This window comes from Cherax quadricarinatus, chromosome 7, assembly GCF_038502225.1.
Source record: "Cherax quadricarinatus isolate ZL_2023a chromosome 7, ASM3850222v1, whole genome shotgun sequence".
NCBI lineage: Eukaryota > Metazoa > Arthropoda > Malacostraca > Decapoda > Parastacidae > Cherax > Cherax quadricarinatus.
Window position 1 is genome coordinate 4280886 of NC_091298.1, and position 13559 is coordinate 4294444.

General features: G+C 37.5%; 1 protein-coding gene across 6 annotated transcripts in view; it reads left to right on the forward strand.

Moving 5' to 3' along the window:
• Positions 1-13559, forward strand: part of U2af38 (U2 small nuclear riboprotein auxiliary factor 38) — a 57473-nt gene that overhangs the window by 8785 nt on the left and 35129 nt on the right. For 4 of the 6 annotated variants that reach the window (XM_053773833.2, XM_053773830.2, XM_053773834.2 and 1 more), the window contains one exon: positions 8033-8083. The exons of the other annotated variants lie outside the window; for them this stretch is intronic. In XM_053773833.2, the coding sequence (XP_053629808.1) occupies positions 8033-8083 (51 nt within the window). The remainder of the gene's footprint in view (positions 1-8032; positions 8084-13559) is intronic. 6 annotated transcript variants of the gene reach the window in all.

Sequence of the window (13559 nt, forward strand, 5' to 3'; positions counted from 1 at the left end):
TATGTGGTCGCATGGGTTGAATCTCAGCTCCTGGACCCGCATCTTTATTGGCTGCCAGTAGGTTCACTCCTGGTTTCGAGAGGCTTCTCATACCTCTTCTTAAAGCTATGCATGGATCCTATCACCTACTGCTTCATTCTCCAGGCTGTTCCATTTCCTGACTGCTATAAGGCTGAAGAAATACATTGTAACATCCCTGTGACTCATCTGTGTTTTCATCTTCCAGTTATACCCTCATGTTCCTGTTTCCCGTCTTTCAAACAATCTGTTCCTGTCCACCCTATCAAATCCTCTCAGTATTTTGTACATTGTTATCATATCACCCCACCCCTTTTCTCTAGTATTATCGGTCTAAGTTCCCTTCATATCCCCACATAGGACAGACATGCCCCTTAGCGTTGGGACTAATCTCATTGCAGACCTCTGCATTTAGGTACTCCTTAGCTCTGGGACTAGTCTGTTGCAAACTTTTGCACTTTCTCCAATTTCTAGACATTCTTGACAAGGTGTGGGTTTCATATTGGTGCTGCATACTCCAATATGGGCCTAATGCACACAGTATACAGTGTCGTAAATTATTCCTTACTTACATGTCTAAAAGGTAGTCTTAGATATACTAGAAGCACATTTGCTACAGCAGTTATTTGGCTGATGTACACCTCAGATGATATGCTTGGTACATTATTCACTCCAAGATCCTTCTTGAGGGAAGTTTGCAGCCTTTACTTCCCCCAAGCCTGTACTCTGTCTGTGGTCTTTTTTGCCCTTCCCCAAACTTCATAACTTTGCACTTGCTGCAGTTAAACCCCAGTAGCTATTTGTCAGATCAGACCTGCAGCCTGTCAAGACCTATTTGTAGCCATTCCTGGTCCACATCTGCTTGTATTCTTTTCATTAGTTTCACATCATCTACAAACAGGGATACCTCTGACTCCTTCCCATCCCTCATGTCATTCACGTATACAAGAAATTGTGTGTTCATGTTTGTATTTGTGTACATGCACACACATAAATAAAGGAAAGCAAGATACACACAGTACTAGAACATCTTCCAGGGAAAAATAAGGAGAAAAACCGTGGAAAATTAGACTACATACTGTATTGTAGAGGAGAGAGAGAGATTTTGGGAAATGTTGAGTGAATGCGTGGGGAGTTTTGAATCAAGTGTGAGAGTAATGGTGGTTGGGGATTTCAATGCTAAAGTGGGTAAAAATGTTATGGAGGGAGTAGTAGGTAAATTTGGGGTGCCAGGGGTAAATGTAAATGGGGAGCCTTTAATTGAGCTATGTGTAGAAAGAAATTTGGTAATAAGTAATACATATTTTATGAAAAAGAGGATAAATAAATATACAAGGTATGATGTAGCACGTAATGAAAGTAGTTTATTAGATTATGTATTGGTGGATAAAAGGTTGATGGGTAGGCTCCAGGATGTACATGTTTATAGAGGGGCAACTGATATATCGGATCATTATTTAGTTGTAGCTACAGTTAGAGTAAGAGGTAGATGGGAAAAGAGGAAGGTGGCAACAACAAGTAAGAGGGAGGTGAAAGTGTATAAACTAAGGGAGGAGGAAGTTCGGGCGAGATATAAGCGACTATTGGCAGAAAGGTGGGATAGTGCAAAGATGAGTAATGGGGGGGTTGAAGAGGGTTGGAATAGTTTTAAAAATGCAGTATTAGAATGTGGGGCAGAAGTTTGTGGTTATAGGAGGGTGGGTGCAGGAGGAAAGAGGAGTGATTGGTGGAATGATGAAGTAAAGGGTGTGATAAAAGAGAAAAAGGTAGCTTATGAGAGGTTTTTACAAAGCAGAAGTGTTATAAGAAGAGCAGAATATATGGAGAGTAAAAGAAAGGTAAAGAGAGTGGTGAGAGAGTGCAAAAGGAGAGCAGATGATAGAGTGGGAGAGGCACTGTCAAGAAATTTTAATGAAAATAAGAAAAAATTTTGGAGTGAGTTAAACAAGTTAAGAAAGCCAAGGGAAAATATAGATTTGTCAGTTAAAAACAGAGTAGGGGAGTTAGTAGATGGGGAGATGGAGGTATTAGGTAGATGGCGAGAATATTTTGAGGAACTTTTAAATGTTAAGGAAGAAACAGAGGCAGTAATTTCATGCACTGGTCAGGGAGGTATACCATCTTTTAGGAGTGAAGAAGAGCAGAATGTAAGTGTGGGGGAGGTACGTGAGGCATTACATAAAATGAAAGGGGGTAAAGCAGCTGGTACTGATGGGATCATGACAGAAATGTTAAAAGCAGGGGGGGATATAGTGTTGGAGTGGTTGGTACTTTTGTTCAATAAATGTATGAAAGAGGGGAAGGTACCTAGGGATTGGCGGAGAGCATGTATAGTCCCTTTATATAAAGGGAAAGGGGACAAAAGAGACTGTAAAAATTATAGAGGAATAAGCTTACTGAGTATACCAGGAAAAGTTACGGTAGGGTTATAATTGAAAGAATTAGAGGTAAGACAGAATGTAGGATTGCGGATGAGCAAGGAGGTTTCAGAGTGGGTAGGGGATGTGTAGATCAAGTGTTTACATTGAAGCATATATGTGAACAGTATTTAGATAAAGGTAGGGAAGTTTTTATTGCATTTATGGATTTAGAAAAGGCATATGATAGAGTGGATAGAGGAGCAATGTGGCAGATGTTGCAAGTATATGGAATAGGTGGTAAGTTATTAAATGCTGTAAAGAGTTTTTATGAAGATAGTGAGGCTCAGGTTAGGGTGTGTAGAAGAGAGGGAGACTATTTCCCGGTAAAAGTAGGTCTTAGACAGGGATGTGTAATGTCACCATGGTTGTTTAATATATTTATAGATGGGGTTGTTAAGGAAGTAAATGCTAGGGTGTTTGGGAGAGGGGTGGGGTTAAATTATGGGGAATCAAATTCAAAATGGGAATTGACACAGTTACTTTTTGCTGATGATACTGTGCTTATGGGAGATTCTAAAGAAAAATTGCAAAGGTTAGTGGATGAGTTTGGGAATGTGTGTAAAGGTAGAAAGTTGAAAGTGAACATAGAAAAGAGTAAGGTGATGAGGGTGTCAAATGATTTAGATAAAGAAAAATTGGATATCAAATTGGGGAGGAGGAGTATGGAAGAAGTGAATGTTTTCAGATACTTGGGAGTTGACGTGTCGGCGGATGGATTTATGAAGGATGAGGTTAATCATAGAATTGATGAGGGAAAAAAGGTGAGTGGTGCGTTGAGGTATATGTGGAGTCAAAAAACGTTATCTATGGAGGCAAAGAAGGGAATGTATGAAAGTATAGTAGTACCAACACTCTTATATGGGTGTGAAGCTTGGGTGGTAAATGCAGCAGCGAGGAGACGGTTGGAGGCAGTGGAGATGTCCTGTTTAAGGGCAATGTGTGGTGTAAATATTATGCAGAAAATTCGGAGTGTGGAAATTAGGAGAAGGTGTGGAGTTAATAAAAGTATTAGTCAGAGGGCAGAAGAGGGGTTGTTGAGGTGGTTTGGTCATTTAGAGAGAATGGATCAAAGTAGAATGACATGGAAAGCATATAAATCTATAGGGGAAGGAAGGCGGGGTAGGGGTCGTCCTCGAAAGGGTTGGAGAGAGGGGGTAAAGGAGGTTTTGTGGGTAAGGGGCTTGGACTTCCAGCAAGCGTGCGTGAGCGTGTTAGATAGGAGTGAATGGAGACGAATGGTACTTGGGACCTGACGATCTGTTGGAGTGTGAGCAGGGTAATATTTAGTAAAAAAGAGAAGAAGAAAAACTTTATAAAATTGGGATGCTTAAATGTGCGTGGATGTTGTGCGGATGACAAGAAACAGATGATTGCTGATGTTATGAATGAAAAGAAGTTGGATGTCCTGGCTCTAAGCGAAACAAAGCTGAAGGGGGTAGGAGAATTTCAGTGGGGGGAAATAAATGGGATTAAATCTGGAGTATCTGAGAGAGTTAGAGCAAAGGAAGGGGTAGCAGTAATGTTAAATGATCAGTTATGGAAGGAGAAAAGAGAATATGAGTGTGTAAATTCAAGAATTATGTGGATTAAAGTAAAGGTTGGATGCGAGAAGTGGGTCATAATAAGCGTGTATGCACCTGGAGAAGAGAGGAATGCAGAGGAGAGAGAGAGATTTTGGGAGATGTTAAGTGAATGTATAGGAGCCTTTGAACCAAGTGAGAGAGTAATTGTGGTAGGGGACCTGAATGCTAAAGTAGGAGAAACTTTTAGAGAGGGTGTGGTAGGTAAGTTTGGGGTGCCAGGTGTAAATGATAATGGGAGCCCTTTGGTTGAACTTTGTATAGAAAGGGGTTTAGTTATAGGTAATACATATTTTAAGAAAAAGAGGATAAATAAGTATACACGATATGATGTAGGGCGAAATGACAGTAGTTTGTTGGATTATGTATTGGTAGATAAAAGACTGTTGAGTAGACTTCAGGATGTACATGTTTATAGAGGGGCCACAGATATATCAGATCACTTTCTAGTTGTAGCTACACTGAGAGTAAAAGGTAGATGGGATACAAGGAGAATAGAAGCATCAGGGAAGAGAGAGGTGAAGGTTTATAAACTAAAAGAGGAGGCAGTTAGGGTAAGATATAAACAGCTATTGGAGGATAGATGGGCTAATGAGAGCATAGGCAATGGGGTCGAAGAGGTATGGGGTAGGTTTAAAAATGTAGTGTTAGAGTGTTCAGCAGAAGTTTGTGGTTACAGGAAAGTGGGTGCAGGAGGGAAGAGGAGTGATTGGTGGAATGATGATGTAAAGAGAGTAGTAAGGGAGAAAAAGTTAGCATATGAGAAGTTTTTACAAAGTAGAAGTGATGCAAGGAGGGAAGAGTATATGGAGAAAAAGAGAGAGGTTAAGAGAGTGGTGAAGCAATGTAAAAAGAGAGCAAATGAGAGAGTGGGTGAGATGTTATCAACAAATTTTGTTGAAAATAAGAAAAAGTTTTGGAGTGAGATTAACAAGTTAAGAAAGCCTAGAGAACAAATGGATTTGTCAGTTAAAAATAGGAGAGGAGAGTTATTAAATGGAGAGTTAGAGGTATTGGGAAGATGGAGGGAATATTTTGAGGAATTGTTAAATGTTGATGAAGATAGGGAAGCTGTGATTTCGTGTATAGGGCAAGGAGGAATAACATCTTGTAGGAGTGAGGAAGAGCCAGTTGTGAGTGTGGGGGAAGTTCGTGAGGCAGTAGGTAAAATGAAAGGGGGTAAGGCAGCCGGGATTGATGGGATAAAGATAGAAATGTTAAAAGCAGGTGGGGATATAGTTTTGGAGTGGTTGGTGCAATTATTTAATAAATGTATGGAAGAGGGTAAGGTACCTAGGGATTGGCAGAGAGCATGCATAGTTCCTTTGTATAAAGGCAAAGGGGATAAAAGAGAGTGCAAAAATTATAGGGGGATAAGTCTGTTGAGTGTACCTGGTAAAGTGTATGGTAGAGTTATAATTGAAAGAATTAAGAGTAAGACGGAGAATAGGATAGCAGATGAACAAGGAGGCTTTAGGAAAGGTAGGGGGTGTGTGGACCAGGTGTTTACAGTGAAACATATAAGTGAACAGTATTTAGATAAGGCTAAAGAGGTCTTTGTGGCATTTATGGATTTGGAAAAGGCGTATGACAGGGTGGATAGGGGGGCAATGTGGCAGATGTTGCAAGTGTATGGTGTAGGAGGTAGGTTACTGAAAGCAGTGAAGAGTTTTTACGAGGATAGTGAGGCTCAAGTTAGAGTATGTAGGAAAGAGGGAAATTTTTTCCCAGTAAAAGTAGGCCTTAGACAAGGATGTGTGATGTCACCGTGGTTGTTTAATATATTTATAGATGGGGTTGTAAGAGAAGTAAATGCGAGGGTCTTGGCAAGAGGCGTGGAGTTAAAAGAAAAAGAATCACACACAAAGTGGGAGTTGTCACAGCTGCTCTTTGCTGATGACACTGTGCTCTTGGGAGATTCTGAAGAGAAGCTGCAGAGATTGGTGGATGAATTTGGTAGGGTGTGCAAAAGAAGAAAATTAAGGGTGAATACAGGAAAGAGTAAGGTTATGAGGATAACAAAAAGATTAGGTGATGAAAGATTGAATATCAGATTGGAGGGAGAGAGTATGGAGGAGGTGAACGTATTCAGATATTTGGGAGTGGACGTGTCAGCGGATGGGTCTATGAAAGATGAGGTGAATCATAGAATTGATGAGGGAAAAAGAGTGAGTGGTGCACTTAGGAGTCTGTGGAGACAAAGAACTTTGTCCTTGGAGGCAAAGAGGGGAATGTATGAGAGTATAGTTTTACCAACGCTCTTATATGGGTGTGAAGCGTGGGTGATGAATGTTGCAGCGAGGAGAAGGCTGGAGGCAGTGGAGATGTCATGTCTGAGGGCAATGTGTGGTGTGAATATAATGCAGAGAATTCGTAGTTTGGAAGTTAGGAGGAGGTGCGGGATTACCAAAACTGTTGTCCAGAGGGCTGAGGAAGGGTTGTTGAGGTGGTTCGGACATGTAGAGAGAATGGAGCGAAACAGAATGACTTCAAGAGTGTATCAGTCTGTAGTGGAAGGAAGGCGGGGTAGGGGTCGGCCTAGGAAGGGTTGGAGGGAGGGGGTAAAGGAGGTTTTGTGTGCGAGGGGCTTGGACTTCCAGCAGGCATGCGTGAGCGTGTTTGATAGGAGTGAATGGAGACAAATGGTTTTTAATACTTGACGTGCTGTTGGAGTGTGAGCAAAGTAACATTTATGAAGGGATTCAGGGAAACCGGCAGGCCGGACTTGAGTCCTGGAGATGGGAAGTACAGTGCCTGCACTCTGAAGGAGGGGTGTTAATGTTGCAGTTTAAAAACTGTAGTGTAAAGCACCCTTCTGGCAAGACAGTGATGGAGCGAATGATGGTGAAAGTTTTTCTTTTTCAGGCCACCCTGCCTTGGTGGGAATCGGCCAGTGTGATAATAAAAAAATAAAAAAAAAATTCAGGGAAACCGGTTATTTTCATATAGTCGGACTTGAGTCCTGGAAATGGGAAGTACAATGCCTGCACTTTAAAGGAGGGGTTTGGGATATTGGCAGTTTGGAGGGATATGTTGTGTATCTTTATATGTGTATGCTTCTAGACTGTTGTATTCTGAGCACCTCTGCAAAAACAGTGATAATGTGCGAGTGTGGTGAAAGTGTTGAATGATGATGAAAGTATTTTCTTTTTGGGGATTTTCTTTCTTTTTTGGGTCACCCTGCCTCGGTGGGAGACGGCCGACTTGTTGAAAAAAAAAAAAAAAAAAAAAAAAAATCAACAGCTGCTTTATATATACAATACAGTATGTTTGGAGACTTACCATCTCATTCAACCTGTCTTGTTGGTGATATGAAAAGAATAATTACTAATGATAAATTTTTAATTCCATAAAAATTTTTTGGATAAAATTATTCAGAGGTTGTAGTGAGTTGCAAATAAATGAGATTAGATTTCATGTTGCTAATAATTCAAGAAATCTTGAGATTCTTTATGATGTCTTTTTGGATCATATACTGTATATGTATTGCCTTTATTATCTCAGCATGAGATATTACAGATAGATGGCCAAACTCATTGTCTGAACCAGGACAAAATATGCATTAAGATCATACAATATTTATGTAATAAATAATAAAGCTTCATAAAAATTGAAAAATTGTAATCTTGCTTCATTATTTTTGCAGGTTTTTGAATAATGTTTTAAGGCATTGTTTACCAAAATTTATATGGTTGAGTTTGTCCTTTCTCTCTGCAAGGGATCATGTACATATAATAATGTGTAAAAAAGTTTGCTTTTGTTACTCAGAAAAATAAACCTAATGTAATTAGAGTCACAGTGTCATTGAGTGTTCTATGATAACCTACATAGATAATGTTTATTAGATGAAATATTGAAAAAAAAAATCATTGAGGATGGCCTTTATGCTTTATGAGTTTAGATTACATTTTTACCTTTTGAGTGTTAGAATAGCTCATATACAATATTTATAGATTGTGATTTATATTACTATCTTTAGTATTTGCAGTTTTTAAATGTTGTGTTTGTTTACAGTGTGTTCCGGATATGCTTTATGCAATATTCATCCCCTCTTCCAGTAAATAGGTAAAGGTAAAGGTTGCGCTCTACTGTGAGTCTCCAAAAAAGGAGATGAGAAGTGAAAATAATTATTATTATTTATTATTATTATTATTATTATTAATATGTCAGAAAGGATTCAAAGGTTTTAATGGTTGACTATTATTATTAGTTATTTTGGTAAAATGTTTCAGGTACACAATTAATTTGACATGTTTAAGTTCTTCTCAAATTCCAGCAGTTATAATTAGGTATCCCTGATAAGGATACCAGATGGTTTAGTCATGTTTATTAAGAAATAATCCCTATAAGGATATACAGTATATCCCTACAGGGATTATTTTCTATGCCACTTTTGGGATATAGTAATAACTTGTGAATATCTTTTCAAATTTATTTAAAAATTACTGGCCCAGAGAGGCCCATTTTTTTTTTTTTTTATAGATTTAACTGCCCTAGTTTGTACTGTAAAAATTTTCATGTTTGTAACCCATCATAGTACATACTAGTTTTCAGTAGTAATTATGCTTTAAGTCTTCATTGGATGGTACATTTGGTCAGTATTTCAAAATCAGTCTTACAAAATGGTTTCAAGTTGCTTAATGTTTCCTAGTAATGTTATGTGCAGTTCTTTAAAAAATTTCAACCTTCTAATAAATTTATGAAAATTTATACAATATAATAAATTTGTACTTCACGTGAAGATAAAGCTGCCTCTTGGTAATTTTTATTATTAAATTGTCCCTTATCTTTGCTTCTGTGCAGGAAGTTTTTTATTAGTGTATCATCAAATTTATTACAGAGAAGGCTTATTAATAATCACAAATACTAATTAAATTATTGATAGCCATATACCACCCTGTGCACTATATTCTTAAGGTGTTCTTTGTAAACACACATCTGTACTTGCACTGATGATGAATTCTTTAGTATTTTGAATAGCTTATGGGAATTTTCTGTGGTGAAAATGGCTCTGTACTGAGTATAAGTGTGATGTACCTAGCCAGGATCAGAGAGGTGACTTTAGGCATGACTGAAACATGGTATAGTCCAGGTGGACTCCCCTGTTACAGAAAGGAACCTGCAATCAAAATAAAATTTGCTATTTTTACATACAGTATTTTAATATTGGACGGATATATAGGTATCCATTTATTATTCGATAACTCATGGCATTTGTGATTTCCATGAAACGTTATAAAATTTTTACAAGATAACTTTCCTGCTTGCACCCATAAAGATTTTGTAATATTTGCTAAATTACAGTATTCCAGTGTATGGCTTGGCAAATGTATATCACTAAGAAAAAGTGAAATACAGTTAGTTCATTATGGGTATATTGAAGGTTAAAGGACACAAGTGCAACTAATGTGACATTTTATTGTGGCAACGTTTCGCACTCCAGGAGCTTTATCAAGCCATTACAAACAATACATGGACACAGAGGGTATATAAAGGCTCAGAGTGAGGTGCAGTACTATATTTGTCCAACCTGTTTTTATGTTACCCAGGTAATAGCTTTTATATCCTTTTACTCATGTACGAATTAATTGCTCTACTACTACTACTACTACTACTACTACTACTACTACTACTACTACTACTACTACTACTACTACTACTACTACTACTAGTACTAGTACTAGTACTACTAAACTACTACTACTACTACTACTAGTACTAGTACTACTAAACTACTACTACTACTACTACTACTACTACTAGTACTAGTACTACTACTACTACTACTACTACTACTACTACTACTACTACTACTACTACTACTACTACTACTACTACTACTACTACTACTACTACTACTACTACTACTACTACTACTACTACTACTACTACTACTACTACTACTACTACTACTACTACTACTACTACTACTACTACTACTACTACTACTACTACTACTACTACTACTACTACTACTACTACTACTACTACTACTACTACTACTACTACTACTACTACTACTACTACTACTACTACTACTACTACTACTACTACTACTACTACTACTACTACTACTACTGAACATCTAAATGGTACCTCACTAGTACTGCACCTCACTCTGAGCCTTTATATACCCTCTGTGTCCATGTATTGTTTGTAATGGCTTGATAAAGCTCTGGAGAGCGAAACGTTGCCACAATAAAATGTCACATTAGTTGCACTTGTGTCCTTTTATTTTACATATTGTCAGTAATTCTACCAACTTTATTACACTATATAGAAGTTGAAGGGAACACAAATAACAAGTCAGTAACAAGGGAAGAGAATGAATTGGAACACAAAGTCAATAACAGGACAATATGGAGGTAAAAAAAAAAGTGGATAATAAATTGGTTGGCGCCTTCATGCTGTGTAGTTTGAACTTTATCAAAATTACTTCTATTTACTGAAATTTTCCAAACCTCACATACATATGTGCATATTTTTAAAATGTAAAATAAATATGTATATCCAGAACTGGAAGCAGTGCAAATTAGGAGGAGGTGCAGAGTTACTTAAAATGTTATCCAGAGGGCTGAGGAGGGGTTGTTGAGGTGGGTTGGACACTTAGAGAGGATGGAGCAAAATAGGATCACTTTGAGGGTGTATAAATCTGTGGTGGAGGGAAGGCAGGGTAGGGGTCACCCTAGGAAAGGTAGGAAGGGTGGGGTAAAGGTGGGTTTGTGTGCTAGGGACTTGGACAATCAGCAGATGTGTGTGAGCATGTTAGATAGGAGTGATTGGAGGCAAATGGTCTTTTGAGACTTGACAAGCTGTAGTGTGAAGGGATTCAGGAAAAATATCCAGTTAGACTTGAATCCTGGAGGTGAACGTGCAGTGCCTGCACTTTGAAGGGTGGGGATATTTGCAATTTGGAGGGGCATCTGAGCTGTAGTATTGGCAGGTCTCGGGCAAGACAGTGATAGAATGAATGATGGTGAGAGTGCTTCTTCTTTTGGGTCACCCTACTCTGATGGGAGACAGCTGGTATATTAAATAAAATAGTAATATGTACATAAATTATTATTATTATTATAGTAATACTGTACAATAATTGTACTACACAGAGTGCTACCTTGTTATTTGTTAAATTAGGTATCTAGAGGTGCTGTGAATCTTGAAAACACAGATAATAGAAAATTTTGCATGTAGTGCAAATTATTTAAAAGAATTTGCCCATATCTCTCTGAATAGTGCTCTAATTTGCCTAATATTAACATTGATAAGAAAGAATGACCATATTTTGAATGAGAGTTAACTAAGAATCTTTGTCTACTTTGTTATGTGTTTTGTCCTCTTATTGTTTCATTGACCTAGAGCTGTTGCTGAGGTTGGTGAAATTAACAGTTTTAATCATTGCCATTATTTATTTCATCCCCTAAGTGTACCCCTATAGACCCTTATAGAGTCCCCTTGGCTTACCTTTTCTTTCTGTTCTTACTACTCCCTCCCACCTTGGGAAATCTCTTTAGTCTAAGCCTACTTTTACATTTGGAAGTCTTACTTCTCTGCTTCAGACTTGTGTTCACTCTTCCTTTCATTATTCCAATGACACTCAGATGCCACTGGTGTGTACACTGCTGGCTCAGTCCCATGATCCAAGACTGACTGACTCTCTGTTGAACAGTGTCTTCATAGCAGAATTATGCCCATTGCTGCCATGCCCATCTCATCATTGGCAGTAGTCTTGGACTCTCAACTTACAATGGAAGCACTTCAAACCTCTGATACCTCCCATCCTTTGTTGTTCACATTTAACACTTGCTGTACTGCTTCTGTAGCAGATGCAAACTGTTTGTCCTTTTTTTTTTGTATCACTAAACCATGGTGGATTTCAAGGAAATAAAGTTGCTACTTCTTCAGCATGTTCCATAGTTGAGAACCAATTGATCTTCTACAATAGATTCTCACTAACTTAACATTGAAAGAATACCAACAGTGTCATCGAACCTACTTATTGACCAACAAACTATTTTATTTAAAACCACAATCCTTTAAGGTATTTTATATCAAACCACAATCCAACAAGCTATTTTATGTCAGACCAAAATCCAACAAGTTATTTTATATCAGACTACAACATGCTTTTCCAATCGCTACCAGTTGAGAAAATGGTATCTTTGTTTCTGCATGTAGGTGACACTAGACAAACACATGGTCATTTCTTGGATGGATGCATGACACTGCACCACCAACATCAGATGTCTTTTCAGTCTTTTGTAAACCTGGTTTATAAGTTGTCTCATTCCTTTTTTTTTTAAATAATATGTAAATCTAATCCTAGTTTTTAAACAACTGATTTTTTTTAAACTATGTATTATGAACTTTATCACAGTAGCTTTAATTTTTAAATCAGCTTTTATTTTCAAAATTAATAAAATTGCAAAGTGTGTTCCTCGCTTTATCTTACAACAAATTTATATTTAAATTTTGTTCCTAGTTTTTTAGACTAAAATTGTTAAATATAATATTAATTAGCTTTATTATTGTTTAAATATTGTTAATGTTTATTTTTAGACACCCTGAGTGAGTTAATATTACTTTTTTAACAAATACAACTCTAGCTCTGTTAATATCTTTAGTAACAGTATAGTTTTAGATTTGTTATACCCAAAATTTTATGCATTCCAATAGTAATGCATTTTTCTCATTGTACAGTACTTACTCATATTGTAAAGCATGAAAATCGCACATTATAAATATGCATTTAGAAAATAATTTTTTTTTTTATTAATTACAGTGGTACCTCAAGTTTCGGCCATAATTCATTCCAGAAGGCTGTTCGAGTGCCGTTACCGAGCGAATTTGTTCCCGTAAGGAATAATGTAAATTGGATTAGTCCATTTCAGACCCCTAAAAATACATTTACAAAAGCACTTACAATAATACACTTACATAATTGTTCGAGTTGGGAGCTGTACGAAACTCGGGGTACCACCGTATAAGTTACAGTATATACCACCTTGGATTACTACATAGGGGTTTTGTGGAGTATAGTACAGTTTATTTGATTTATTCACATTAGATAGGAATAGGAATAGGGTGTGTAGGAGAGAGGGAGATTACTTCTCGGTAAAAGTAGGTCTTAGACAGGGATGTGTAATGTCACCATAGTTGTTTAACCCTTTCAGGGTCCGTCCCGTAGATCTATGGCTTTACGGTGAGTGTCCAAACCGTAGATCTACGCCATGAGCTCAGCTCACTCTGATAAACTGTGAGTGGTACATTTGGCCTAGATATGAGAGAATACATCTATGTGGTATGTGTGCACCACATAAAACAGATCCTGCAGCACACTGTGTATAATGAGAGAAAAAAACTGAAATCATGATTTTTCGATTAAAACAGCGACTTTGCAGTGTTTTTTCGTATGTTTTTTATAGTTGTATTTGCGATTTCTTGGTCTCATTTGATAGAATGGAAGACATATTACAGAAATAGAGATGATTTTGATTGGTTTTAGCACTGGAAATGGCTTGAAACTGAGCTCAAAGTAGCGGAA